The sequence below is a fragment of the Exophiala aquamarina genome (assembly GCF_000709125.1).
Source record: "Exophiala aquamarina CBS 119918 chromosome Unknown aczIA-supercont1.2, whole genome shotgun sequence".
NCBI lineage: Eukaryota > Fungi > Ascomycota > Eurotiomycetes > Chaetothyriales > Herpotrichiellaceae > Exophiala > Exophiala aquamarina.
The window spans coordinates 3,554,978-3,582,244 of NW_013550586.1; the positions used below are offsets into that span (position 1 = coordinate 3,554,978).

The 27,267-nt window shown below is 51.1% G+C and overlaps 12 protein-coding genes across 12 annotated transcripts; 4 read left to right on the top strand and 8 right to left on the bottom strand.

The window, feature by feature from the left end:
- Positions 1 to 1,363: 1,363 nt before the first annotated feature.
- On the bottom strand, positions 1,364 to 1,570 carry A1O9_03097 (murein transglycosylase; the record flags this gene model as incomplete). The annotated part of the gene is made up of 1 exon (XM_013408666.1): positions 1,364 to 1,570. One exon carries the CDS (start codon positions 1,568 to 1,570, stop codon positions 1,364 to 1,366), a length of 207 nt encoding a protein of 68 aa, XP_013264120.1.
- A 489-nt stretch (positions 1,571 to 2,059) lies between these two features.
- Positions 2,060 to 3,342, bottom strand: A1O9_03098 (uncharacterized protein; the record flags this gene model as incomplete). Its single annotated transcript, XM_013408667.1, has 3 exons — positions 2,060 to 2,794; positions 2,837 to 2,991; positions 3,057 to 3,342. 3 exons carry the CDS (start codon positions 3,340 to 3,342, stop codon positions 2,060 to 2,062), a joined length of 1,176 nt encoding a protein of 391 aa, XP_013264121.1.
- Positions 3,343 to 4,017: 675 nt separating this feature from the next.
- A1O9_03099 (uncharacterized protein) lies at positions 4,018 to 5,010 on the bottom strand (the record flags this gene model as incomplete). The annotated part of the gene is made up of 4 exons (XM_013408668.1): positions 4,018 to 4,210; positions 4,274 to 4,497; positions 4,569 to 4,650; positions 4,709 to 5,010. 4 exons carry the CDS (start codon positions 5,008 to 5,010, stop codon positions 4,018 to 4,020), a joined length of 801 nt encoding a protein of 266 aa, XP_013264122.1.
- Positions 5,011 to 6,082: 1,072 nt separating this feature from the next.
- On the top strand, positions 6,083 to 7,756 carry A1O9_03100 (uncharacterized protein; the record flags this gene model as incomplete). Its single annotated transcript, XM_013408669.1, has 2 exons — positions 6,083 to 6,222; positions 6,277 to 7,756. The coding sequence occupies 2 exons, from the start codon at positions 6,083 to 6,085 to the stop codon at positions 7,754 to 7,756; spliced, it is 1,620 nt and encodes a 539-aa protein (XP_013264123.1).
- Positions 7,757 to 8,661: 905 nt separating this feature from the next.
- Positions 8,662 to 9,669, bottom strand: A1O9_03101 (uncharacterized protein; the record flags this gene model as incomplete). Its single annotated transcript, XM_013408670.1, has 4 exons — positions 8,662 to 8,855; positions 8,948 to 9,092; positions 9,166 to 9,549; positions 9,646 to 9,669. The coding sequence occupies 4 exons, from the start codon at positions 9,667 to 9,669 to the stop codon at positions 8,662 to 8,664; spliced, it is 747 nt and encodes a 248-aa protein (XP_013264124.1).
- A 666-nt stretch (positions 9,670 to 10,335) lies between these two features.
- On the bottom strand, positions 10,336 to 11,593 carry A1O9_03102 (uncharacterized protein; the record flags this gene model as incomplete). The annotated part of the gene is made up of 5 exons (XM_013408671.1): positions 10,336 to 10,535; positions 10,601 to 10,862; positions 10,921 to 10,998; positions 11,048 to 11,199; positions 11,263 to 11,593. The coding sequence occupies 5 exons, from the start codon at positions 11,591 to 11,593 to the stop codon at positions 10,336 to 10,338; spliced, it is 1,023 nt and encodes a 340-aa protein (XP_013264125.1).
- A 478-nt stretch (positions 11,594 to 12,071) lies between these two features.
- On the top strand, positions 12,072 to 13,998 carry A1O9_03103 (uncharacterized protein; the record flags this gene model as incomplete). The annotated part of the gene is made up of 5 exons (XM_013408672.1): positions 12,072 to 12,548; positions 12,604 to 12,772; positions 12,839 to 13,215; positions 13,330 to 13,567; positions 13,655 to 13,998. The coding sequence occupies 5 exons, from the start codon at positions 12,072 to 12,074 to the stop codon at positions 13,996 to 13,998; spliced, it is 1,605 nt and encodes a 534-aa protein (XP_013264126.1).
- Positions 13,999 to 14,406: 408 nt separating this feature from the next.
- On the bottom strand, positions 14,407 to 16,932 carry A1O9_03104 (uncharacterized protein; the record flags this gene model as incomplete). Its single annotated transcript, XM_013408673.1, has 6 exons — positions 14,407 to 15,121; positions 15,160 to 15,238; positions 15,306 to 15,502; positions 15,549 to 15,678; positions 15,732 to 16,600; positions 16,652 to 16,932. 6 exons carry the CDS (start codon positions 16,930 to 16,932, stop codon positions 14,407 to 14,409), a joined length of 2,271 nt encoding a protein of 756 aa, XP_013264127.1.
- A 604-nt stretch (positions 16,933 to 17,536) lies between these two features.
- On the bottom strand, positions 17,537 to 20,675 carry A1O9_03105 (uncharacterized protein; the record flags this gene model as incomplete). Its single annotated transcript, XM_013408674.1, has 5 exons — positions 17,537 to 17,998; positions 18,060 to 18,728; positions 18,779 to 19,447; positions 19,502 to 19,584; positions 19,643 to 20,675. The coding sequence occupies 5 exons, from the start codon at positions 20,673 to 20,675 to the stop codon at positions 17,537 to 17,539; spliced, it is 2,916 nt and encodes a 971-aa protein (XP_013264128.1).
- A 1,073-nt stretch (positions 20,676 to 21,748) lies between these two features.
- A1O9_03106 (uncharacterized protein) lies at positions 21,749 to 22,568 on the top strand (the record flags this gene model as incomplete). Its single annotated transcript, XM_013408675.1, has 2 exons — positions 21,749 to 22,151; positions 22,234 to 22,568. 2 exons carry the CDS (start codon positions 21,749 to 21,751, stop codon positions 22,566 to 22,568), a joined length of 738 nt encoding a protein of 245 aa, XP_013264129.1.
- Positions 22,569 to 23,469: 901 nt separating this feature from the next.
- A1O9_03107 (uncharacterized protein) lies at positions 23,470 to 24,590 on the top strand (the record flags this gene model as incomplete). The annotated part of the gene is made up of 3 exons (XM_013408676.1): positions 23,470 to 23,722; positions 23,800 to 23,982; positions 24,034 to 24,590. The coding sequence occupies 3 exons, from the start codon at positions 23,470 to 23,472 to the stop codon at positions 24,588 to 24,590; spliced, it is 993 nt and encodes a 330-aa protein (XP_013264130.1).
- Positions 24,591 to 25,103: 513 nt separating this feature from the next.
- A1O9_03108 (uncharacterized protein) lies at positions 25,104 to 27,051 on the bottom strand (the record flags this gene model as incomplete). The annotated part of the gene is made up of 5 exons (XM_013408677.1): positions 25,104 to 25,930; positions 25,979 to 26,113; positions 26,178 to 26,283; positions 26,348 to 26,955; positions 27,021 to 27,051. The coding sequence occupies 5 exons, from the start codon at positions 27,049 to 27,051 to the stop codon at positions 25,104 to 25,106; spliced, it is 1,707 nt and encodes a 568-aa protein (XP_013264131.1).
- Between the last annotated feature and the right edge of the window lie 216 nt (positions 27,052 to 27,267).

Consider the following 27,267-nt stretch of genomic DNA (forward strand, 5'->3'; position numbering starts at 1 on the left):
AGCGCTCTTTCGCTGAGTCATCCCCCGCCGCTTTGCTCCCGCGCTAGCCACTATTTAATCGAATCGCTCCCTCGTCCGCTCCCTTCTACTCTCTTCTGCTCCCCTTCGCCGTCGCCCTGCTCCTGCCGCCCTCCCTCGCCTCACTCCTTGCTCGCTCCTAAGTAGAAGCGAGCCAGTGAGGCTCCCGTTTTGGCTGCGGTCTCGTATGCGCCCGCGTCGCGTACACTCAGCCTCGTGGTAACTTTACTCGATGGCATTGATAATGGCTCGTTTCGGGCCCTGGAGGAAAGGTGGGATCCCAAGAGAGTGCCCTACTATTTCGCTGGACGGGGGTTCAACTGAATCCCCAGGTTCTATAGTACGGGACAATACTTCTCTTCCTCTTTTCCCTTCCCTTTCCTCCCCTCCCTTCTCTCTTTTCAGTCCCTCATATTTCACTCTTCATTACTCCTAGCCTCTACGGTCCTACCTCTCTCTGCCTCTTTTACGAGTTACTCCCTTTATCTAGTCTACTCGTGGCCTAAACGTACGTTGATAGTCTTTTTTCGTACTTTGTCCTCCCTCCCTGTCGTCTTCTTTGCTTTTTCTCTCGGTCTTCGTCTTTCCTTGATCTCCTGCCACTATTTCCTCATACCGAAGAGAAAGAAGACCGCGGCCTAAGTCTTTAATGAAGCGGAGGAGAACGGCTAGTAATCGATCATAAACATCAACGTAAATGGCGATTAGGTTTGTAAACCTATCGGTGCCTATCACGGAACGGTTGACACGTGGTGACTCTACAGCCTTACCACCCAGCCTTGTATATGCTGAGTGCCAAGGCCTCGAGGAGTCACATGACCTAGTCATGTGACTACTGGTGCAGGGTATCTCTCACGCTCTCGCACCTCTCTCCTAGATAGACTCGTGGTAATACTATTCATATCATTTCAGACTCATACCAGTTGAGAACACTCCTGCGCCGTGAGCCCGTGATACTTTAGGTCGATTTCGAATAGGTAGATCGTCATCGGGTCTAGAGTAGTAGAGCCTTATATATAACTCCGCTCATCATCGTCCCAGAAGATAATTAGATCGATTCCTCGGAAATTAAAGTATACAGGATCGCTTTATTTATCCGACTAGATATCGTCCGATGAGACGATGAGGTTCTCGCTGAGATCGTGGGCCGAACTACTCGGGTAGATGATGTTGGTGTGCACCACATGCACAACGCCATTGTGATGTCGAATCGTCGGCGCATAAAAGGCCACCAGTTAACAACATCACCTCTCCTCACTCATTAGGCGGGCTTCATCGAGTATCTAACATTTTCAGACTTAGTTACGCTTGTCTGTTGATCGCGTTCCCTGGTTTGGGCAATGCTTCAGTAACTATCACGGTCTCGTTGTGATACAACACCAACACACTCACCAATTTGTTTCCAGGTCACTAAATCTTTGGACGCATAGATGGGCAACCCAGGAAAGATAGGAAACGTCGAAATGACCAGGAAAAACGTGTCGTTGATCAACACCACCGACGGGTCTGGAGCAAACCCTGGGATAATGGGATTGACCTCAGAGGAAGTCATCGTGGAATAATTTGTAAAGTATCCGAATGATTCACTGAAGAAATTGTTATAAAACAAAATACAGCCACACGCTCGTTTTCACTCTTAAGCCACTTGGTTTCCAAATGCAATTGCAAACTGCCATTCTCCCAGCTAGATTTATTGTATAACGGCCCAGGTTGCCCGGAAATTTCCCGACAGAATCTGGAGACTGGCGGTCAATACTTCAGCCTTCGAATGCGGAATACTTTCTTCCCCGTTATAGGCCAAGATAAGGTCTGTTGGTTCATCATCCTCCCCTGTAATTCTGCTTCGGCTTAGTCATTTGAAGTTCAGTAGTACACCTTAAAAGTACGCCTTATGCTCCAGTGATTTATCAGTTCACATGGACTTAGGAGAGTGGATGTAGTGGACATAGCACAGTAAACGTACTCGAGAGATCAAGGCATTCTTGTTTGACGGTAAAAAACATGACTGATATAGTGGTACCATTGGCTTTAAACAACATGCTCACGGTATCATTTTGGCCTTCCTCATTTCATCCCAGGTCGTTCCCCAGATCTCCATGACTGAGTAATCTTCCTTGAACCCGGCATTGTAGATTTTGCTCATATCATACTGGCGATCGAAATCGGCCAGCGTTAGATGGAGAATCTCAAATCCTGGCATTGTGATTCCTGACTGAGCAATATCCTCTCGGAGCTTGTTCTTTTGCTCCATCTCCTTCCAGCGCCCAATGTTGTCATTGATGTACGCTCGAACCTCTTTGGACGGGTCAATTGGCGGCCCTGACTTGAGGCCGAAGTATTCACACAGCAGAGGCCACTTATCCTCCCACGTTGCATATTTGGCGGAGGACGCCACGTTGAAAGCTTCACCATTTCCGCTGATTTCAGGATGCAACGATAGAAATATGGTTGATTTGGCAATCGCCACACTGCCGGCGTCATTGTGCTTTGCCTTCCAGCTCTTCATCGTTCCAGGGAATGGGACTACGCTACCTGGGCCATTGATTTCTCTCCAAAGGGAGAAGTAGATGGCCAAAGACGCGGCAAGAGAGTAAGCAGAGTGGTTTGGAGCGAATCCCACCACGATATCTGGCCTGGTTTCGCACCAGGTCCATGATTTGCCTTTGGCATAAGATTCTAACCATTCCAGTTGGGCATGGTAAAAGAGCTGATCACTGAAGGGTGGCTTTAACCTGGGCAGCGACTCTTTAAGTGGTACTGGGTGATAATGATCCTCCTGGAGAAGAAAGCCATACATCTATTCAGCGTTAGTTCAGACTCGGTAACATGGAAGAGAGTAGCTTGCCTTTGCACCCGTCTGGAAAGCCACGAATTGAAGAACCGGCGAGAGTTGATCCACGGCAGTGATTGCCCGCACCAGCATATCAACGGCGTCCTTTTTCTCCTGCTGGAAATTCGGATTGGCTTTGTAGGCTGTCACACAGAAGTTGTAAGGTCCGAGATTCGAGACAATGTTCTGGAATAGGGATGGGACTCACCATAGTAAAAGACATGGGTGACCGTGTCTATATCAGAGATCTCTTTCCTAACAGTCCCATTGAAGACCTCCTGAGATGGCTCGAGCAGATTCAAGCCCGACACGATGCTCAAGTTCCCCGTCGTCGGCCACTGGGAAACCTCGAGACTCAGAGGCCTGTTGGTCAAGGCAGTCACCTTATTCCATGTCCCAGCCTCTGGGTAGTCAAGCAGAAGCTCCTTCACCACTGCCCATCCTGTCACCCCAGACGCCCCGAATACGAGAGCATGTCTCTTCGTTGCGGCCATGAGGATGAGGAACTAGTGGAGAATCGAGATGGGATGGATTTCTAGAAAGTGGTGCCGCCAGACTCGAGTCTGACCGAGAGGAGATGTGCTCCCTGCCATACTTTTATCACTGTGCGTCCACAACGACTATCGAGGTTGGCAAATGGCTTCTGGCGGATGAGCACCGAAAAAGACTAGCATAGATGGTGAAGTTGCGGAGAAAGAGGCCCGGTGGTCCATCTCCGGATTTCGAGCTTAAAGTACCCCGGCGCCGACTTTTGACTGGTTCTCAAAATCACGGGCAAAGATTTGCAAGGCAAGTACTCACATGATGGAAAAGACTGTCATTATCCAGTAAAACGGGTGCTGATCAGCAGGAGAAGCTGTAGTTGTAAAATCGCCCCCGAACCAATCCTGCCGAGAGTGTACTTTCGCCTTCCTTTCTACGGGATAAGACCAACGTTGTAGTTATTGATGTAGCATACCTTGTTCTGCTGGTCTATGCATTTTCATGGAAAATAATCTATGTCCAAGTCTACTACTGCCACTGTAGTCTGTGCCCTAGAGAATTCAACCCCTGGAGTGGTTCTGCAAACATCAGAACGTACGCCGCCTTGGCTTTTCGACATTGTCAGTACAGCCAATACAGCGATTGCCTGTGTAGATGTTGATCCCCGATGCAAGCATTCGATGACTTCAGATTTGTCCACCATCGACTAGGAAATCCTGGCCGGTCGTGAAGGGGCTGGCATCACTCATCAGGCACAGAACCATACCAACCAGTTCATCAGCAGTACCCAGGCGCCCCATCACGTTGCTTCCTTCGAAAAGTGCTCTTCTGGTAGGCTCCGCCTGCATGACTGACTCTAACATGTCTGTTTTGATGACACTATTTTAAGTCAGCCTTCAGAAACAGAATTTCCCAAAATATGGTGTATCGGATAGTCCTCACCCTGGACTGATCGAGTTGACGCGAATCTTGTGTTGAGCCATCTCGGCCGCTACTTGTTTGACAAGGCCACGGACAGCGTACTTCGATGCGGTGTATGCAGTAATGGTCTGGGGGAAGAGCGACCTGTGCCCTGCAGTAGACGCAATACAGACGATGCTGCCTCCCTGTCCCTGCTCGACCATTTTGGCGCAGCACAGTTGCATTGTATAGAAGACACCATTTACCTAGATGAAAAGGTATTAGAGTCAATCCACAGGCAAGAGCGGGTTTGGAACTGAGAGCATGATCACCATACATTAACGTCCATTGTATCCTCGAGATCTTGGGTGGAATGCTGGAGGAAGGGCCTGTCCCTGATAATCCCTGCGGCCGGGATACTTTGACATTGTGAGCTTCGACTACTTCTTGGATAGAGGGTAGGGTTCACATGCTTACCATCCGTTAATAGACCCAAAGTCCTGACTGATTTGATTAATTGTAGCCTTCAAGCCCTTGTAGTCTGTGACGTCGGATTTATAGTATTTATGTCGGCCACCAGCTTGTGATAGCTGGTCAAAGTATGGAGGAGCAATATCATCTCTGTCAATAGCCGCAATATTGGCCCCAGCCTGAGCCAGACCTTTGGCAAATTCGAAGCCAAGTCCTCTCGCACCACCGGTGACGACCACAGTCTTGCTTGTTACTAAGAACTTTTGAAGAACTGCCGGCATCGAGCCTGAGGAGCCCGGTTGTGCCATGTTGAAGGTGCGTTTCAGAGCCTGTGAGTAGTGACACAAACAAAAAGGAGCTATCAGGAGATCCGGGAATCAGCAACCACAATGTGAGAAATCAGAAATGTAAACAGAGTCATCAGCTGGTCGTTATTGATTGCTCGAGTCACTGGGGAGGAAGCTCGGACATGGACTGCCGAAGTGTCAAGCCACGGCAAATGTGTCTGAGATTGGCGAGACTTCATTTCTGCAGAGGAGCTGGGATGCTCAGGACAAGTAGGAATCTTCCATTGAGGACGCGATGCTTTCCTACATTCCAAAGTCCATGGTGCAGTAAGTTCTGAAGACGAAGGGCACAAAATTCTGTCGGCAGACAAGGCTTACCACATCTCCAAGGGAGCAGAGCTAGTACTCATTGAAATAGGACGACTTGTATCCAACCTGTGCAAGGCTGGGATCTGAGGTAGATCTGGTCATCACGCCATTTGCGTTGATCGTGTGATGGCAGGTCAATCAAATGAGAGCAAATAGATCTATAACGGCAACAACATTGTTCCAAGCCGAGAAGGCTGCGCCAAGCAGTAGCGGTAGGAGTGGAAGGTGGAAGGCGGCGGCGACAACCCCGTGAACTTGGAACCATCAGTACTTCGTCATTCTCCGTACCTCCCTCTCATCTCGTGCATTGTCGACCTCACTGCTTCAACAACATACAGGGCTGCTCAATCCCAGAAATCATAGGACGATCATGCCCGCTCATAGATCACGGCACTTTGCAACAGGCTTGCGATGGCCGAGGCTAGAATCTCTGAGCACCCCCGGCGTTATAACCCCGTTCTCACCTGACAGCCACATTCTTTGCCACAAACCCTCGGCTATCACCTCGAACCAGCTTTGACACTTGGAGATGCGAGTCTGGGGTAGAGATATCGGGGACCAACGTCCGAACTGTGGGCGAACACCAGCTTGGTGTGTCTCCAGGTGCGAAAATATATCCTGAGGTCTGGCTGTTCGGTAGGCGCGGTACATTTTCCTTGCTTATATCTTAACGACTTCTGTCTTTGACCTAGGAGACGCTGTAAAGGATCTTGACAACCTCATCATGGGTTCACTTAGCGAAAAAAAGTACGACGCCATCGTCATTGGAGCCGGGTTCAGCGGCCTCTTTTTGCTGCACGAGCTCCGCAAAGCGGGATTTTCGGCGAAGATTATCGAAGGAGGTGATGGCCCAGGTGGCATCTGGTAAGGCGCCTAGCAACGTCATGGTTGGTATAGGCCAACTAACCCTTGTACCAGGAATTGGAATCGCTACCCCGGCGCCCGTGTCGACACTGAAGTCCCACAGTACGCGTACTCCGATCCCGCTACATGGTCGACCTGGCAATGGAAGCAGCGTTTCCCAGACAGAGACGAACTGGTTACCTACTTTGAACATGTTGTTGATGTTTGGGGTCTCGGCCCGGACATTGTCTGGAATACCAAAGTGACCTCAGCACATTGGGACGAGTCTCAGAGCCAGTGGAAGATCGAGGTCAATGGAGATCAATACGACATCTACACGTGCAAGTTCTTCTGCCCATGCACCGGCTTTGCTGCCAAATCATATACTCCACCATTCCCTGGTCTCGATGCATTTAAAGGTAAGATCTATCACTCTGGCCACTGGCCCGTAGGTGGCGTGAATATGACAGGCGAGCGGGTTTGCGTCATTGGGACTGGAGCGACTGGTGTGCAAGCGATTCAGGAGATCGGCCGCGTGGCAAATCATCTCATCGTTGTCCAGAGAACGCCTAATACGGCATTGCCCATGAGGAATGACCCTATTGACGGCCAAAGGAACCAATACTTTAAGGACAACCTACCAGAATGGAAGAAGAAGCAAACCACCACCTTTGCCGGCTTTACTTATGACTTTCGACCTGGAAAAATTATGGATCTACCTTTAGAGGAGCGTCGCAAGATCTATGAAGAGCTGTTCACGACCGGAGGACTTCACTTTTGGCTAGGCACATGTGCCGACGTTCTTGACGACAAAGCGGCCAACGAAGAAGCATACCAGTTCTGGCGAGAGAAGACGCTCAAACGCATTAAGTCGCCCGAGAAGGCCAGGAAACTTACCCCCGAAAAACAACTGGATCCCTTTGGCACAAAGAGAATCAGCCTGGAGCAGAATTATTTTGAAATCTTGGACCAAGACAACGTCGACATCGTCTACACTCGCGAGACCCCGATTAAGGAATTTGTCCCGAAAGGTCTTAAGACTGAAGACGGCCACTTACACGAGTTTGACATCTTAGTCTTAGCTACTGGCTTCGACTTTGTTACTGGAGGTCTGACCCAGATCGATATCCGTGGCATTAACAACCAGTCGGTTAAGGACAAGTTTGCTAACGGCGTATACACCAACCTGGGAATGACTATCCGAGGCTTCCCCAACATGTTCTTCATGTACGGACCACAAGCACCGACCGCCTTTGCAACTGGCCCCGTGTCGGCTGAGGCCCAAGGTGCGTGGATCGTCGAATGCATTAAGTATATCTCCAAGAACAATTATAAGAGCATCGATGCAACCGAGGTGGCAGAGCATGAGTGGCGAGCCCATGTCAATGAGGGTGCTGAGAAAGGTCTCTTCAAGGAAGCCCACAGTTGGTACTTTGGTGACAACATCCCTGGAAAGCCCCGCGAGGCATTGAACTACATGGCCGGCATGCCGCTGTACAAACAGAAATGCCAGGAGTCTGTGGATGCAGGATACAAGGGCTTCGTACTGGCATAAACATGAGATACCGGGTTCTAGAATTAGTTTAGTATGTACTTGATTTCTGCTGTAGCTATGGAACATGAGTTCAAACTTCAACTTTTGACATATGGCCTTGTTATCCACCCAGTGCATGCCATGATTGGGAGCCTGAAGAGCCGTCACTCTTTGCAAAGAGGAGGAAGCGATGTCCTAATATCCCTAGTATAGATAGTTATCACTGACTCCCATGAAACTCATGTGACTGTCTGTAGTCGTCTCCGAGGCTGGTCAAGGACCATGGTTGATCCGGCCCCAGGGTCATTCGAGGCGGCAGAGCAGTCAGAGTTCTTTCGGATCTATGACCCCATTGTCCCTCCTCCAGCTCACAAGTTACACGGCAATATATCTCCAGAAATTAGAATTCAGACACTCTGCACTACGACTTGCCAAATTGCCAATTCTAAGCTCCACGGCAAACTTAGCGGGTACTTGTGTCCGCGAGCAATTCTGTCCCATGCGTTATATTTCGTCTTGTGAGGTAGTTCAATATGTGCATTTCAAATGCCGCAGAAGGGGCATGGTCTTTCTTTTTTTTTTGTTTCCTTTTTCGCTTCTGTAAACTCCTGACACCGATGTATATGAGATGTCACTATTTACTTTACTGTAGTTCTGCAAACCCCTGACGAGGTATAGATGTGAGTATTTTCTGCAAACCCAGACGACGCATGGGGGATTTTGAGTCTTTACTCTTGTACCTTCCGACGAAGACCTATAGTAGATGCTTGAATCTATACTTATGTACGCCCCAGACGACTTATAGTAGATATTTTAGTCTTTACCTGTGTAAACCTAGCCGACATATGGTCTTGACACTTGTTGAGTCTTGCTGCAGACCCCAGACAATGACATCCTTTACAGCAGATTTCCATCATGGAGGTTTTCTATGCAGTCCATCCTCCGTCAACTTTGTACGCAGACCCCGTGACGAACGAGGCCTCATCACTTAAAAGGAAAGCAATCACATTCGCGACCTCTCTGGGATCTGCCTGCCTGTCCAGAGCCTGCTGGCTTGTCTTGACGGTGCCCTTCCGGTGTCCTGTCTCCATGGCGCGGACTAGTGGTGTTGCAATCACACCTAGATACACAGTCAGTTAACATAAGCAGCTTCTTCACTTCTTCCTGGGCGTGATTTCAATTTGGAATTGGCATTCTCCAGGGGAGACGAACCTGGAGCCACTGAATTCACTCTAATATTGTGAGAGCCATACTCGCGCGCCGCTGTCCTGGTCAGTCCAATCACTGCGAATTTGCTTGCGTTGTAGCATGTTGTCTCTGCGACACCAATCAAGCCCGCGATGCTGGCGACGTTGACCTGCGTAGACCCAAGAGGAGTGTGTGTCAGTATCAATACTTATGTTCCTGAACTGGATTGCTGCCAAACTCACAATCGACCCTCCCCTCTCCAACATCTGCCGAATCTGCGCCCTCATCGAATAAAACACCCCCGAGCAATTCACAGCCATCACCATCTCCCAATCCTCGTCCCTCGCGTCCGCAAAATGCCGCCCTCCCTCCCGTTCAATCCCCGCAACATTCGCTGCGCCATCGAGTCCGCCTAGTTTCTGCACAGTCGCTTCGATCCAGGCGTTAACCTGCGCCGATTTGCTCACGTCGACTTTTGTCGCGAAGTGCCCCTTTCCGGAGAGTTGGGAGAGGGCAGTGTCGAGTTTGGACTTGTCGATGTCGCAGATACTGAGGACTGCGCCGCGGGAGGCGAGGAGTTTTGCTGTTGCGAGGCCGATTCCGCTTCCGGCGCCGGTGAGGGCGATCTGGATAGAGGATTAGAATTGCGAAGAGTGGTGAAGAAAGATGGGTATGAGAATGGGGATGGGGGAAGTAGGAGAGGGTGACAGAGGATACAGTACCCTTTTTGCTATAGAGGACGCCATTTCTGAGCAGTGATCAGGGGAGGGATATGATAATGATTAGGTCTTTACTTGCTGTGGGGAAATATGGTTGGGATTCTTATGAGAGGTATAGAATGTCTTATGAAGGGTACATGTACATATACGTGTAGAATGCTCCCCCGGGATTAAGTCGAAAACACTATTCATATTTACTTCTTAGACACCATGCCTACAGTAACTGCTAATTAGTCTCTTTATCATTTTCACCACACATCTTGTCGCTTTACTGAGAGGCTGGAGCTTGGGAGGTGCATGTCCAAGTCTTTCGGGACAATCACGCGGAAATCGAACTCCGAGTTTCCACCACCCAGCCCTCGGTCCTGTCGTTGAGAGCGGGGTAGGGAGATTGTAAGACTCGACGAGATGCGTGGGTGTTTTCTGTACCGTCTGCCCCGTGGGCGGAGTTTGGGATATGAAGAGGCAGTTATGGTACAGCATTGTTCGACGCATTCAAGAGCCTCAGCAGGGATTCGCACATCTCACTGAAATTAGAGCTGTCGGTGGAATATAGTACGATGAGCATAGGCGTGACCCTCTCTAAGTATCTTGAATATGCTTCACTTGATACTTGTGTCTTCTTCATGTAGACTTGGTAGAGCATTGATGCTCAAAATTGTAGCAATGCAGTCTGTATGTAGCCTGTCTCGCTCACTTCCAGCTCAAGCGACGCACAAAGTCAACACAATTCCCCCAGTACTCCGCACTCTGCTTCAACTGGGGAAACATATAGAACCCATGAGGCAGCCCTTTATACGTGTGCAAGGTGACTGGGACTCCCGCTGCCTTTAGAGCTTCGGCATACGCCAGACCCTCGTCGCGAAGAGGATCCAGTCCAGCAACTTGGATCACTGCAGATATGGTGGTCAGTATAGGCATCCCAAGCAAAGGCCTTGAGATGGGTAAAGGTACTCACGTGCTGGTGGCAATCCGCTGAGGTCCTTCGCCAACAATGGACTCGCGTAGACTTCAGGCGTCGCTTCAGCTAAGTACTGGTCCCAGAACCAGAGCATCTTGGGGGCATCGACTACGCTGGCGTCTTTGTTTTGCTGATAGCTTCCTCCAGGGTATTGATTGAGTGGGAAGTGCTTGGGGTGGCATGTCACTGGTATATTCAGGATCTGGCCAACGACTCCCGAAACGCTCTCGTCTCTCGTTTTCTGTGCTAGGACGGCAGCCTGCATCGAGAGTAAGAGAGGATGCATACAAAAGATGGATGTAGTGTCTAGAACTCACAATGTTGCCGCCGGCACTTCCTCCTGCTACTATAATCCGCTTTGGGTGGATGCCCAAATCTGCTGCATTGGATTTGCACTGTCTGAATTAGTATCATTGAGTACATAAGGTCGACATCTCTTCGTACCCATTGAAGCACATCAAAGCAATCATTGATGGCATAAGGATATTTGAATTCCGGCGCCATGCGGTAATCGACGCTGACGACGACGACGCCTCCTTTGGCGGCCAGGAATCGATTCTCGACCTCTTCCACCTCGTGACTGCCTACCACCCAGCCTGACTTATTATCAGCTTGATCAATCAAAGATCATATGGTCGAGGACGGTCCTAGGTACTGACCTCCTCCATGTGCTTTCAAAACCAAAGTCGCCCCGCTCTCAGCCTTCAAAGGCTTATAGATCCTGATACCGACCTTGGTGCCATCACGCACGGGCGCCACCTGCTCGAGTACCGTATAGTCGATTCCAGGTTGAGGAGCATTGTCCGGGAAAACGACGGGGGCACTCAGCCAAGCAGCTTTGAACTCGTCCAGGGGCAGTGACCACAGCCCAGCGAAGGCTTTGTCGGCGTCGTCCTTCAGCTTCGCGAATTCGGGGTCAATCTCAGACAGATGGCCGTGCTTGGGAGGAGAACCCTGCCACTCGGGACCACTAGGCTGGAGTTGCACCATGATTGATGTCAGATGCACCAGTAGATGGGACTGAATATTGTGGACTTGGTGAACTGTATCTAAACTAAGCAGGCAGGGTTCTGGAAACTGTGCGTGCGTGGCCTAGATCGCTGGCGCGTCAATCGTTGAATGATGCCCGTTCCTGTTCCCGTTTCTGCTGGAGGAGAGGACAGGACCCTGGAGAATATTGTCCATGTAGCCCGTGTCTCGTACTTATCTCACCGCGGCTCAATGCTGGCTCAAACCTGGGCAACGGACTATGATCTCCGCGCTGCCCAGCCGCTTCCCCGTTTTTGCCCCAGACCCCATGCCCCGGTATAGGTGTCGACGAGGGCGGATATACAGTATATGTAGGTAAGTATGTAACTCCTTATGTGGTCTCTTCAGAGAAGTCAAAGAGAGGATTGAATCACATTCCCAGCTTGCCTGTCAGGTGTTCCCCTTATTATTGTTTTTTTCCGGTCAAATTTATTTCAGTATGGGCCACGTTCGGGCGAAAGCCAACAGGTACAACTTTGCCGTTGCCTTCTTCGTTGCCTTGGGCTCCTTTACTTATGGCTTCAACTCGGCCATCATCGGGTCGGTCATTGGCCAACCATCCTTCTACGACTACTTCGATTTCGTAGCTACCAGTAGCTATGGAGGTAGCATTCTCGGAGCCAGTAACGGTCTCTACGCCGGCGCAGGCTGTATTGGATGCTGGACTGTTTTCTGGCTTCTGGACAAGCTGGGCAGAAAGCGCGCGGTCCAAGTGATTTGTGTCGTCTGTATCGTCTCAGCAGCCATCCAGGCAGGTTCTGTTCACATCGCCATGTTCCTGGTTGGTCGATTCTTCAATGGGCTGGGAGTAGGATTCGTCAACACCGCCATCCCGACCTACATCTCTGAGATTTCGCCGCCGGCACAAAGAGGAAGAATTGTGGGATCGCACGGGTTTATCATTTGCTTCTCATATGTGAGGTTTTGGCCCTAATCAAGTTTGGAATATTAGAAACTGACTTGCCTTCAAGGCTTGTTCTGGCTGGGCTGGCTTCGGAACATATTACGAAGACAATGCCACCGTTCAGTGGAGACTGCTTCTGTCTCTGCAGATCGTGGCACCTTTGCTTCTCCTCATTGGAAGTCCGGTCATCCCCGAGTCACCTCGATGGCTCGTCAACAATGGGAAGCACGAACAAGGTAGGTGTGCCCATACTTAGAACGCAAGACCCTCCCGGATCCCGGTTAACTGATCCGCAAACACAGGCCTTAAGATCCTAGAGAGGCTCCATGCCCACCCCAGCGATCCAGAACACATCGGTGCTCGGGAAGAATTCCTACAGATTCAACGACAGATCGAGCTCGAGAAGTCAGAACCGAATCTCAACATGATCCAACTGATCATCTCTCCCAAATACCGCAAGAGAATGCTGTTCGGCTTCTATCTCCAAGCCATGTGTCAGAGTACCGGCGTATTGGTCGTCTCGAACTACATGGTTCTGTTGCTGAACAATCTGGGCGTTACGGGATCGATTCCACTGCTTTTGTTGGCGATTTACAACTCGTGGGCGGCGTTTTTGAATTATATCAATGCCCTCTATATTGACCGAATTGGGCGCAGGAAAATCATTCTAATTGGTCTGGTGAGTTGAGGACCCTTGCCAAGCGATGCCCTATACTTTCTCACTATTCTTACCATTGCTACTACTATTACTCCTGTCCAGTACATACTCCTAAGTCCTTACTAACACGACCAGACCGGCTGCGTCTTTTGCCTGATCATAGTAACAGCTCTGAGCGCACACTATACGACGGTTGGCAACACCAACAAAGCCGGCCAAGGCGCCTGCATCGCCTTCATCTTCCTGTTCGTCACCTTCTACGGCTTCGGCGTCGACGTGTCCAGCTACGTCTACTGTTCCGAGATCTTCCCGACCAACATCCGCGCCAAAGGCGTTGGGTGGTCCGTCAGCGGCCTGTTCTTGATGACCACTGGTAAGTTAGGTTTTCTACCACAAATAAGGGACGTGGCCCCCCCCTACATCTACAAACACTGACTCTGTGTTTCTTTTTTTTGTCCAGTCTACACCACCGCCGCCGGCCCCGCGCTCAACAACATCGGCTGGAGATTCTATCTCGTCTTCATCCTCGTCACGACCGCCATGCTACCGTATTTCGCGTGGAAATTCCCCGAGACCAAAGGGCTGAGTCTGGAGGAGGTGGGAGGGCTTTTCGGCGACGAGGTCGCTTTGGATGTGAGCCATCTCACGGAAGAGCAGCAAGCCGCTTTGGACAAGGAGATCCGTGACCATGACCACCACCGGCAGGTGGTTTCGGAGAAGGGGACCGTTGGCACGGCGGCGAATGCGACAGGGTCGCCGGAGAGTGATAGCATTTCGGATAGTAAGCATGTGGAAAGCGTGTGAGGAATGCCAAGCGAAGGGGAAGAGTAAAGTGTCTGATTATCTGGACTCTGGACTCGCGAAGGGAACGGGACTGGCATGTAGCTTGCAATGCTAATCGTCGGAGCTCAAGTGATACTAGCAGGGGAGAAATGCACAAGCTACATTCACCACCGGGTAATACTGGAGAACAAATTTCACCATTGTCAATCTGCAGCCTCAGAGTCACCCCATGTCATTTCATTGACTGGTAGTATCTGTCATGACCTTGGTCATAACAAGCATGACTATTAAACAGGCCCAAGGTGCAGAACTATGCTACAAAGTGCCGTAGCATTATATTCCGTCTTTTTGAGTAATCCTCAAGAGTCAAGGGGTTGACACCTGGTCCAAAGTGTTCCCCATAATACATGTACCATGAGTGGTGTGGCTTCACTGCAAAAAGAACCCCGGCGCCGAAGTTGGATCCATCAACGCCTCTTCAAACGGGAAGTGCAGCACGCTATCCAGAACGCCCTGGTCGAAATTGAAATCCATCAGATCTTGATCCATGTGGAGATTGCCGCTGCCACTGCCATTGCCAGTACCACTAGGTCCGTGTCCATGATGCGTCGACGTGTTCGCGTTCGCGTTCGCACTCACACTCGTATTGGGGAAGACGTCCTTGACACTCGCACTCGCAGCTCTCGCCGCTATATTGACCTCGACCTGGTCAGCCGAGTGATCGCGACGGTTCTGCACGCCGCAGACGCGCATGATGGTCTGGACGATCTTGCGCACGTTGCGGGCGACTACCTCGACGCCCTCCATCTTCTTCATGGCGTCCAGACACAGTGTCAGGGCTGTGAGTTCGTCAGACGACACCACGTCGCGGTCTCGTTCGTATATGTCGGCGATGAATATCGTCGCGGCCATGGTGATGTTGTATAAGGCCGAGCCGTTCATTGTGGCAGCACCCCCCTGGTGTAAGTCGTAGTCCTGGACCATGGTGGAGATTTGGAATGCGTGGTCGACGCAGACGCGGCGTGAGATGGCAGTCGCTGAATCTTGCTGTCTCTCTGTGTTTCCGAAACCGGCGTTGTGCTTGTTCAGTAGAATTGTCAAGCTCGAATATTGGATCCTGATGGGACCAAAGATGTTAAGCATTCTGCAAGGTAATGGATTCTGCAGTGCGGGAAATCTCACCTGAGTTGATATATCGCTGGAGGTGCTTGCCGAAACCATGTCAGGGTCGGATCAAGGCTCGAATCCCAATGCTCCAGAGCTGTCATGTAAAAGTCGATTTGTTCTTGGAAGCAAGCATTACTGTTCCTGGGGCAAAGTTAGCAGACTCTCGTCACTCGCTGTGCTCGCCACAGAAGATAAAATAACATACAATCTCTCGCTAATCTGACCTGCCAAGTCAAGCAATTCAACCCATGCCGCGAGCACCTTGGTGTCCCAAGAATGTCCATTTGGATCAGGCCGGCTTATGGACACATCACATAGATTGATGACTGGTGGTCGCCCGATGTATAGACCCCAAAGCCTGGAATGATCAGCGTTGTCACTGGAGGTCAATAGCATCAACCTACCTGTCTAGAGAAAAGCATCCCCAGAACACGACGCTCCGCACCTCGGCGTCGATAGCTGTAAAATTCGATTGTGATAGATGGGACCAGTCTTGGTGCAGCCCAAGGTCAAACGCCAGGCGACAGGCATTGCCTAGAAATATTAGTGATTTGCCTGCTTCCACGTTCTGGGCCGTAAAGCCATACCTGCCCGCATCCAGCCTCTTGAGTCATTTGACTGAGTACAATCCAACACGCTGAGCAGGATGAGAGATGATATCGTGGTCAGGCGCGGCTTTTTCAATTCTTCTTCGAGAGCCTCTTCCGCTCGTCTCGTGAGGATGGCCGTCTCATTCGGGGTACCTTCGTCCACCGGGATGGACAATGCCCTGATCTCGGGACTGTCTGAAATCCGTGCCGCGGATGCAAGCATACACAAAAGCAGGCAACGACTGAAGTATGGGGACTGCTCAGTCTCCATCCCAGCGAGAAAAGCTTCTTTGTGAACCACCAGTAACAGATTGTGCTGATACTTCCAGTACAAGTCCAGGAGATACTGCTGCATGGCCCAGGGAATGTCCTTTTCAAGGCCTGGTCCAAATTTGGCCACGTCATTGCAGTACCTGAATATGGACGTGACGCTCTCTGTCAAATGGAGGCTGGAAGTTGGGCCAAAATAACGCAATTGCCCTTCATTGGTACTGTTGAGTCGTCCCCGGGCTCTGCATAGTCGTGTGATCAGGCTCTCTCCGGCTTCTGACCCAGTTGAGGATTTGGCGAGCCTGACTCCTGTGGCACTTGAAAGCTCCGTGCCCATCGACGGAGCAGCCGATGTATCAGAATCCTGTGGAGATGGCGCGAGCTGAGGCTGTGTATAGTGATGAACTGACGCCTCGAGCGTTCGAAGCGGTGATGACAACCTCCCAGGTGATCGATGAGGGGAGCCTTCTCTGTTAGGCGATTCTTGCACGGGGGATAGTAGCTGATTCTGACGATCTTGTTGCAATTCTGCGACCACCGTTCTGAGTTCGGCAATTTGGTTCTCGAGGAGGACGATATAGTCCTTAGAATATCGACTGAGAGGATTGAATACATGTACATATTCTGCAGGATAGGCCAAAACTTACAATCGGCGCTCATCGCGTTCTGGCAGTCGACACACAACGTTGAGCGACTTGCATCTCTCACAGACGCCGTCAATCCGTTCGCACTGGCGAATGTGAGTGCTATTGCTAGAGCTTGCTAGACACGTTGATAAGCCAACCTTGATCTTCCTGGGCCGGCATGTGAGACATGCCAGTTCCTTGGAGCTCCTGGCTTGTCCTTTCTTGCGCTTTGCTGGCTGTGTTTTCTTGGAAACCTCGTTCTCGTTGTTTGGTGGCTCGTAGCAGTCGTTCTGAGAGGCCATCATGGACGAGAAAGATGTCCTTGTATGTAATATGTGCATCCGGAGCCGGTCATCCAGACCGAGGAATCAGAATTATGGGCGGGTGAGCTGTTTTCACATCAGCTATGAATTGTATACCTGTCTGTGGCTGTCTGTGGTAGATGCAAGAGACGAAGAGAAAGACGAGTTTGGTGGGTGGTGGCGGAGGGAAGACCAACTGGTAGCAGCAGGCTGAATGCGCCCTGGCAAGGTCTTTGAGGGGAGGAGTGGCCCTCCAAGAAGCGTGAAGGCGGGGAGTTGTGGGGGACTAAGGCCTAGGCGGAGGTGCTCTCATTCATTATGGGGGGCTCGGACGCCCGCACACTGGTCATGGGAGCCCCTAGCCTTGACGAACCAATCGCCCCCGTGACAGGGATGCTAGGGCTGCTAGGGCCAAGTTTAACCAACCCACTAGTTACCCCACGAGGCCTATTGACTGAGTCTGGGTTGGCCCTGCTGCAGCCAGTGCGGAGACTTGAAGGAACCCGGAGATCGATCACCAGCCGAAATTCAGGATGAGTTGTGCTTACAACACATATTTGTAGTTATGTATTCAGTTCTGCTACTATTCTGCATATCCAACAGCTCAACAAGAGCCATTGGGTATTATTCTTGGCTCCCATCTTGTCATCCACGCAGACAACATTCTCTTCACCAGCCCAGACTCGATGATTCGGCGGGCAGATCTTATACTCTCGCTGTCCTCTTGTGCATTGCGTGTTTCGCAATGTAGCAGATTGTGTCTCCGTGTCTTGCCACCATAGCTGCGTTCCCAGAAATCAATCAATTTGACGGCGGGACAGTTATCCACGGCTTCTTCTGCGCTGTGAGAACCGTCATATTGTTTCAGCTTCTCAATCCACTCTGCGAAGGGGACCGTCTGGAAAGTAAGCCCTGCATTCGCAAGAGCAGGCAGTAGATCTGTAGTCCAAGAGAATGTGCTGGGATTGCACATGTTGTAGACTAAATGCCTTGGAGGTTGGTTTGCAGTCAAGCCAACCTCGACAATAGCATGCGCGAGACTGTCGACAGGGATCCACGAGCATGTCTGAAAGAGAGAAAAATTAGTGGATGTGCCACCATCTGACTTGTGTGTAGTTCAGACTCACCATGTCTAGAGAAGGAAGACAGCCCAGTGCGAGTGCAGAGCGGATAATGGTAGGAGGAGCCTCGTCGTCGTTCCAGATCCCTGCCTTGGTGTCCCCGACAATCTGACCTATACGGAGGATACACGCAGAGGCGTCGTAGTCTTCTACGGCTTGCTGGATGATGTACTCCGCCACCAGCTTAGACTGGGTGTATCCAGTACTCAGGCCTTGCCTGAAATCCATCATGGGTGCTTCTGCCACACTCTTCTGGCCGATGGTGTTCAAGGCTACTCCCAGGGAGGAGCAGTACAATACTTGTGCCGGCCGGGGTTTGACATCCAACGACAGCTGAATGAGATCTTGTACGTCTTTGAGGTGTGGACGAAAAGTAGTCAGAGGGAGATGGAAGTTGACAGGCCATGCCGCGTGAACGATATGAGTTAAACTGTCGAGCATCTCGTTCCGTGTTGTTTCTTGTAAACCCTCCACCAATCTGCCTGGCTCGTATGGCAGAAATCTGATCTTTTGTGTATGCTCGGGATATTCCAGCATTCGTTTGCTGAATGATGCACGTAGTCGGCCAAGAGGCTTGTCGCCTCGAATAGCACAGTAAACGACATCCACGTCTGGACGAGCAAGTAATATAGATAAGACATGCACGCCGAGCGAGCCGGTGGCTCCAGTCAGAAGCTGCATGCCTGTGAGTCTGTGAAGCTGTTATTGTGTTGGAGGATACTCACCAATTTCTTTCCGCTGGGCATACTCGATTTTGATCTGGCCTTGCGTGAACGAAAAATCCCAAACTCTTCCACCATGTCAGACATCATCTCCAGCGTAGATTCGATCTGTGTCTCAGCGGAATGGGTGACTTTCCGTGAGTTGGCAATGTCAGTGATGTGCGCTGCGAGCCGCCTGATATTTCCACATGTGAATACTTCATTCAAGCCCAACTGTATATGGGCACCTATTCTATCGCTTTCTCTGACGACTGCATTTCTGAGTCGCAATGCGAGCAGACTATCCAAACCTGCCGCGAGAAAGCCGTCATCAATGCTGTCAATGAGCATGTCATGCTTCTGAGCGAACTCGAGGAGAAAGTGCTCCAAAGGGGTGTGTTGATTGAATACGTCTCCATTTGTTGTACAGCTGTTTTCGGGGGTCCTCTCACGCTCAAGGAGTTGACTGACAAGGGCTTGTAAATCTCTCTTCAGAACCTTGCCGGAAGTCGTCTTTGGCCAGTCGTCAAGGCCGAGCTCGCTAAGAGGCAAGACACATTCCAAAGAGTATGCAGGGCCCATGGTTTGCAGAACCAATTGCTTGACCTTTTTAGAGACACCTTGGTCATCAGCAGGATGCTTCAAGATGGCCACAGGGACTTCTCCTGCTTCTTCATGTGGAATACCTATAACCTGAGACTGAAGACAATATTAGGTGAAGCACACAGACGACAAGGTGGTATGAACACTCACATCAATGTTTGTTCCCTCGGATATCACTGCTTCCACGGCCGCAGAGGCTATATTCATGCCACCGCGGATGATCATATCTGCAACATTGTCAGTTCTCAGCAGGGTAAAGTGAAGAACGAACTGTCTTGTGCTCACCTTTGTAGCGTCCCACAATGGCAATTCTACCATCTGTGCGCATCACCGCTTGATCGCCGCAACGGTACCAGACTTCACCTTCCTCGGTGAAGAAGTTGTCTTTGCCCTGGCCGCCTACGTAGCTCTTGATACGCTGAGGTCCCCCTTGCACCAACTCGCCAGGCACTCCGCGCGGAACTGGTTTGGTGTCGGAGGGATCGCATATTCGCACCTTGCATCCTGGGTTCACAAACCCGGCGTATATCGGCTCATCAGTGGTGGCGGGTACTTCAGTCAGAGTTTCACTGCACACTGAGGTGCCTTCAGTCATGCCAAAGAAAGGACTGAATCGTCTACATCTGAGCTTGAGGAACGCCTTGTCCACGTGGGAACGCAAGATCTTGCTTCCACCCACGATCAGGCGATCAAGACCTTGGTGATGAGGATCGTCCAACAAAGGGCTTGCAGCCAGCAGATCGATCATCGACGGAACGGCCAGCATGTCTGTATATTCGCCACTGCTGATGGCTGCCGCGATGGATTCGGCTTCAAATCCAGCTTGAACATGCGTTACACTTCCTCCTGGAATCAAATAGGCGAGTGTCCAAGAGCTCCCGACGACCGAGTTCATTGGGAGGATGTGGAGCCAGGTTCGCTTGTGGTCCAACGCAAATGCTTCTTGCCACGACCTCATGTTACAGACAAAGGATAAGTTCGTGTGTGGTGCGGCCTTTGGTAGCGATGTGGTCCCCGACGTGAATCCAATGTACACCACGTCGTCCCGAAATCGAGGGACCGTGTCCAATCTAGTGCTGATTTCGTCAAAAGATTCATCGACGGCCGCCTTCTCAATCAGTTGGCTGAGAGACAGATATCCTCGGCGGACGACGGGGCCGTCTAGCACCACTTTGACCTGCATGTCGCTCACCAGGTCTGGGACATTGCTCTCTAGATCTTCAACGATGCTTGCGTTGTCGATGATGATGGCTTTTGCTTGGGTGAGCGTGAGCATATGGCGGATTTCTTTGGCGTTCTTAGGCGATCTTAGATTCATGGGTGAAAACGGACAGTTCAATTTTGTTGCTGCCCTCAGTGCCAGATGAAACTCGGATCTGCCACTCAGTATCACGACAATAGTCGAATGAGCTTGTAGCCCTTGTCTGTCTAAGGCCACCGCCAGCAAATCCGCGCCATATTGCAGTTGTGAATGCGTCCAAAGAAGACTACCAGACTGATTCAAAGGGTTTCCTGAGGTTGAATTTTTGAATATGGCGGACAAATGGTCCCGTGGCTGGTGTTTGCATACGATTGCGGTTCTATCTCCATGTTCTTGGACTGATGAGAGGATGAGATGGTGTAAGATGGGTGTGGGAATGGTGAGATCGCACCCGACGCTTTCAGATAGTTCAATATGTGAACCCATTGCTGATAGAAAGATCGCACATTCTTCATTGAATCACATCACATCACATTTACAAATATCATCCGTCGTCTGTTACAGCGAAAACACAGAGTCACCGCGCTGGCAAAGGTCCACCTAGAATCTAAGTCTTGGTACGTACTCACACTCCAAGTTCGGTGTCATTACCGGGAGGCTGAAAGTCAATACGGGGTGATTCTCAGCCCAAGGGACCAGTGACGTGTCTCCACTGTACGTCCTTAGCGTTCAAGATGTGTTCTAAGACTGCCAGCTCCAGATCATGCTGTAGATGGGTGGTCATGGAGAATCATCGCCGTGGTCGAACGCGGCGTTTGAATCCCGAACAACTCACAAGCCACCAACTTGGACACGAGCACCCCAGCGATACCCCAGCATCTCGTCAAGCTAGATTCTGCACTCTGCCGGGGGGCGGTCCCTTGGGCCTTGCATTAGCTCAAACTTTTCTCTCCAATATGCGTCCCAGATCCCGGAGAATGCTTCTCCGAGCTCTTGAAATCTGCGCTGGGGCACAACGGGCAACATCATGGGCAGGGGACGTTATGCTGTGTATAGTCCATACTAGCAGTCTAGTAGATATAGGAGCCTCTGTGAATATCCTGTGGGGATTCTGCATTTTGCATACATCTTACAACCCAACTTTGACCAGTCCAGCCCCGACTGCGTGAAGCATTTCAGACATTGAGAATATGGCAGCCTCTCCATTCCTGCTACGCATCTTATCCAAGCCCACAGACGGCGACGTGGATTCCTGGACCAAATGGTACACCTCAGAGGGCCTGCCTGCGTTACTGTCCAAGATTCCAGCTTCGCGGGCCACCTTCTACCATGCGTACAATGACTTTGAGCTGTCGACCAAGACGCCGCTGGAGGTGGCAGAAACCAAGCTGCACACCGTGCAGTTATCGCACACCGATCTGGAGCCCCCAAACGACAAGACATGTCTGACAATGTGCCAACTCGACTCGATAGGCTCGGCAGAGGACATCTTCCGTCTCAGCGATCCGACGGGAGACGCAAAGCACGGGACAGTCTCGGATATCAGGGTGTACAAGCTGATTGAAGATTTCGATCCCAAAGGAGGTGGTCGCCGTGAGTGCGCACAGGGATTTTATTGCCGCTGCTTCTGTTCGTCTGTTCGTTGCTAAGGATGCTAATGCTGGAAATCATGCAGTGCGTCCACCATTTATTCTGAATGTGCAGGTCGACCCAGTCGATGCCGATGATTACAACTCTTTCTACCATGAGGAGCACCTGGGTATGCTCAACAGAGTGCCCGGGTACCGGCGGTCGCAGCGGTACGAATTAGTCAAAGGGCATGGCGCGGCATCTGCAAATGCACCCAGATTCATGGCGGTGCATGAATGGGATCATGTTGATGCTCTCGATGGGCCAGAGCTGCGCGAGGCTGATGCCAGCCCCAACACCCACCGAGTGTTTGGGAACGCTAAACGGGTCAACATCCGGGGATTCAAGAGCGTGAAAGGCTTTGGAGATGTGCAGAATTGATCATGCGCGGGTGTGACGGGGAGAGGGAAGATGAAGTACGGGGACGCAAAGATGGCTATAGCATCAGCATCTACAAAGTACAAATTGTTAGAGGCAAAGCCAGAATCTTCACCAAGTTAGCAAGTTGCGAGGAATAGAGTCGGAGTATCGGCAAGCTCGAGAGGGACGCAAAAAGCCTCGCAAAATTGGTAAGGATACGTACCTTGTTGGTATGTTTTGTGAGCCTGTCTACTTGGGGTGGAATACCTCATCTCGTTACCTGTCGTGCCTGTGTACATAGAGCAGACAACACCACAGATGCATCTTTTCTTCCATAGACAAATCCAAGGACCCATCCACACATACCTTACTGTACTCATACTCAGAACTGTCACAGGCATCCCCGATACGAAAACCCGGTGAGATTCCCCAACAGCTTCTTCCTTCCCCTACCTCGGCTCGTGCAGCCCCATGCTAGAATCCCCGCAAAGACCGGTGCTCAGTCTCCGGTGAAGGAGTGCTCCACAATGCGGAAAACACAGCAAATGAAGTACAATGCCATGAGGGATGTTGAGAGCGATTGGCAACATGTCAACAGCTTGGTGGGGGGTGGACTATGACTGCCGAAAGCGACCGGGGCTACAACTTACAGCGCAACTCAGGTACGGACGGACCACGGCCGATTAAATTGATATTCTGCTGCCAATGCGTACAGCGTCGGGGCATGTGAATATCTTTGAGCCGCGAAACGAAAAAACAAAGTGCAGCAACAGGTCGCATCATTGTCAAAGCTCATAGACGGCGGTATCTTCAAAAATGGCCCCCTCCACTATGAAAGCTGCACGGTACCATCCTGTACGTGCGCCCTCTCCCATGCATCTGGCATCCAGATAGTAAAATTCAAAATGAGCTTACCAATGTCATGAAGGAAACCAACACATGCAAAATCGATGAGATCCCACTCCCAAAGATCAAGGATCATGAGATCCTGGTCAAAGTCGCGTCGGCAGGTCTCTGTCATTCGGACCTCATGTTGTTCGACGGATCAATTGCCGCTACTGAGCCCGTGGTGATGGGCCATGAGGGAGTCGGATTCGCGGAAGAGGTTGGCAAGGGCGTCAGTGGGTTCCAGAAGGGCGATCGGCTCGGGTTTCTGTATATCAAGGACGTGTGTTGTGAGTACCTGCATCTCTAATACTTGCGCGCATTAACTGAGGTCGACACTGAACACCGAACTAATAACGATGTATAGTCGAATGCGATGGATGTCTGGTGCACAACCTCAACTGCAGACTGGGGACAGCCAAAATCCAAGGCTTCCAAACAGACGGCTTCTTTGCTGAGTACGCATCCGTCGACTATCGTAATGCCATCATCCTCCCAGACAATCTGCCCATGGAGACATCGGCGCCGTATTTCTGCGCGGGCATCACAGGTAACCACCCCTTCTCCGCCTAACGATTCAGACATACTCACCAAAATACAGCATTCCACGGCGTCGACTCCTGCACCCTGAAACCAGGACAATGGATGGCTATCGTCGGCTGCGGCGGCCTAGGGCAGATGGGCATCCGGTTCGCCAAAGCGATGGGCCTCAAAGTGATCGGGATCGACATCAACGACGAAGTCCTCCAAGCCGCGACCGAAAATGGCGCCGACATCACCGTGAACAGCCGCAATGCTGACTTCGAGAAACAAATCCGCGACGCAACGGGTGGCGGCGCCGACGCAGCCGTAGTCTTCAGCGCCGCACAAGCAGCATACGACAGCGCCACCAAGATCCTACGTATCGGCGGCGTATTGATGGTCATCGGCCTTCCGCCTAGACCGCTGCAGTTTTCAGCCCTGGATCTCATGCGCAAGCTGTACCAGATCAGAAGTGAGAGTACGGGTCCGCCGCAGCAGATGCCGCGGGCGCTGGAATTCATTTCGAAGCATCAGATTAGACCCCATGTGGATACGTATAAGTTGGAGCAGATTCATGAGATGATGGATTTGATGAAGAGTGGAAAGTCGAAGTCGAGGATGGCGGTTGTTTTTTAAGGGCGAGGACTTTGAGGAGGATGGAAAGGAGATGGTTTGCAGGCATACTACAGTGTGGCTTGATCAATACAGCGTTTGATGCCAGAAGCTACGAAAGACTGGACTGGCAAGGCCATCAACAGAACATTCTGGTTCGAATTTACTCCAGATTTCTACTGGGGCCTGATCATGTACCGTCTTGTTGGAGGATTTGGACTGTACAATTGTACGGGCCAATCGATACAGGCAAGTCAGCGTAGTTGAGATTTTCTGTCTTCTTCTACTCTATGGTCACCGTTCTGGTTTATATAGAAAATTACTAGGCAAATGACCTCCTGGAGCCTATTTTCCATGATTCCAAAGCATTCCAGAGACTGTAGCACTGACTGATTGATCGTCATCACAAGGTTGCCTGCCAGCTTGTTTCATCGATAGTCATTTAGGCGCCAACACGTCTCCGTTCTATCCCTGGTATTATCTATCCCATCGAAGCATAAAACCACACCTTGATCTCTTTTCTTCTTTTTCCTTTTTCTATATCTTCGCCCCGACACTCCTCGCCCCCCTCACCCGCCGTTCCTTCTCTATATCCTTCAGCACTCTTCTCAACACTTTCCCACTAGGACTCTTAGGCACAGAATCCACAAACTCAATACCACCAGCCAACCACTTCGGCCGTGACTTCTTTTCCTTGACTAAGTCAGCGAGGGTACGCACGGTCTCCGGCCCAGCTTTCGACGCATCAACCAGAGTGACGAACGCCTTGGGAACCTCGCCTGCATAGTCATCAGGAATGCCAATTACAGCCGCATCGGCGACCAAGGGGTGGCCCAAGAGGAGGTCTTCGAGTTCCGCGGGTGCGATGCCGACGCCTTTGACCTTGATCATCTCCTTCAGGCGGTCGTGGATGATCAGGAACCCGTCGTCTCGCATGAATCCAATGTCGCCTGTGTGCAGGAATCCCTCCGCGTCGTAGGTCTCTGCGGTGGCTTCGGCGCGGTTGAAGTAGCCCATGGTGATTTGGGGGCCTTTGGCGAGGACTTCGCCGCTTTGGCCAGCGCCGAGGACTTTTTCTCCTGGGCCTGCGTGTTCGGGATCGATGATCTTGATCACTGTCTCGGGCACGACCTTTCCGACGCTGTGGGCATAGGGGTACGTCTGGTGAGTTGGTGGTGTGAGAGTGATCGCGGAGGTGCTTTCAGTCATCCCCCAGGCTTGTCTGATCCGGATATGGCCAAACCGTACAGCTAGTCTGTCAATGATTTCTTTGGAAAGCGGCGCTGCGCCCGTATTGAACTGTTGGACATGTTCCAGATTGTATCCGGCCGCGACTGGATCGTTGACAAGTCGAATTAATAGAGCTATCAGTCAATTAGTACTGGTAGACTCGATATCTACTCGCAACTCACGCGGAACCAGCCACAATTCGTCGCACTTATACTTGTAAATGACATCGAGCATATCCTTCATGTTGAATCTGGGCATCATGATGACTTGCTGATTGAGAACCAGCGGAAGCTGAAGGATTTGGACAATGCCAGTGACTGAGCGCAGGAGTTAGTTGGACGGTGATTCGCAGCATGAGCTGAAGCAATAACTCAAACTCACTGTGATAGAGAGGCAAAACTCCCAGGAGAACTTTAGGACACTTCTCGACCGTCCAAGATTGCATCTGCATCATTTGGGCGATGACGTTGTGATGAGATATCATGACCTGAGTAACAGTCAACAGGGATCCATCACGCAACACATCTCGGTTCCGGAAGAAGTTGTCTTACACCCTTCGGCGCACTCGTCGTTCCACTGGTGAACAACAAAAAGCAAGGAATGTCTTTATTCGATCGTCCCTCTGGAACCGTCCAAGCCTCGACCTGGCCTTCATCACCCTTCCCTTTCGCCTGCGCAATCAAGTCATGAATAGACACCCTATCCCTCTGACCACGGACATCATCCTCACTCCCTACGAGAACCACTCGATCCGTCCCCACCCCGACCTCTCGCACCGCTCTGCATACCGTATCCCACGACGCAGTATCCGCAAATACGAGTTCAGATTCACTCGCTTTGAGGATATATGTCATCTCCTCGACGCCATACTCCGGCGACGAGCCCGTGACGATCCCGCCCAGCCGGACCGTCGAGAATGTCAGCACGGGGTACCACACGCTGTTGCTGCAGAAGATGGTGACGTGGCTGCCGGGCTTGATGGCATAGTTGGATGCCAGCGAGGTGGACAGATTTGTCGCCAGGGACGTGAGGGCCGTGAAAGAGATGAATTCGCCCGTGTTGGCGTCGCGAAAGCCACCGGTCTGCTGGCGGTTGAAGGGGCAGTTTGGGGCGGCATTGGCGAAGAGCCACGACCAGACTAAGATGGCGGTGGGCACAGCTGGAGGACAGAAGGTCAGTCAGCTTGTATTAGAGGGAGGTTGATGTTGAATAAGGTACACTCACGAGTCTCAAGCCTGCCGCCTTTGAACAACATGATCGTTGTGGGTATGGAAAAAAAACAATTAAGGTCCAGCACTGTGGCAGCACATCACACCGCCGTTCAGGGCAAGGCTTCCCAAAGTTTTAATTACAATTAGAATAAATAGCTATGTCGGAATGGCATGTCCCTTGAAAGGTTGAATTCCAGCATCCGGGAAATGAAGGCCGACGATGGATTTGACTGGAAAGGGCCCGGCTAGACTGTCCGTTG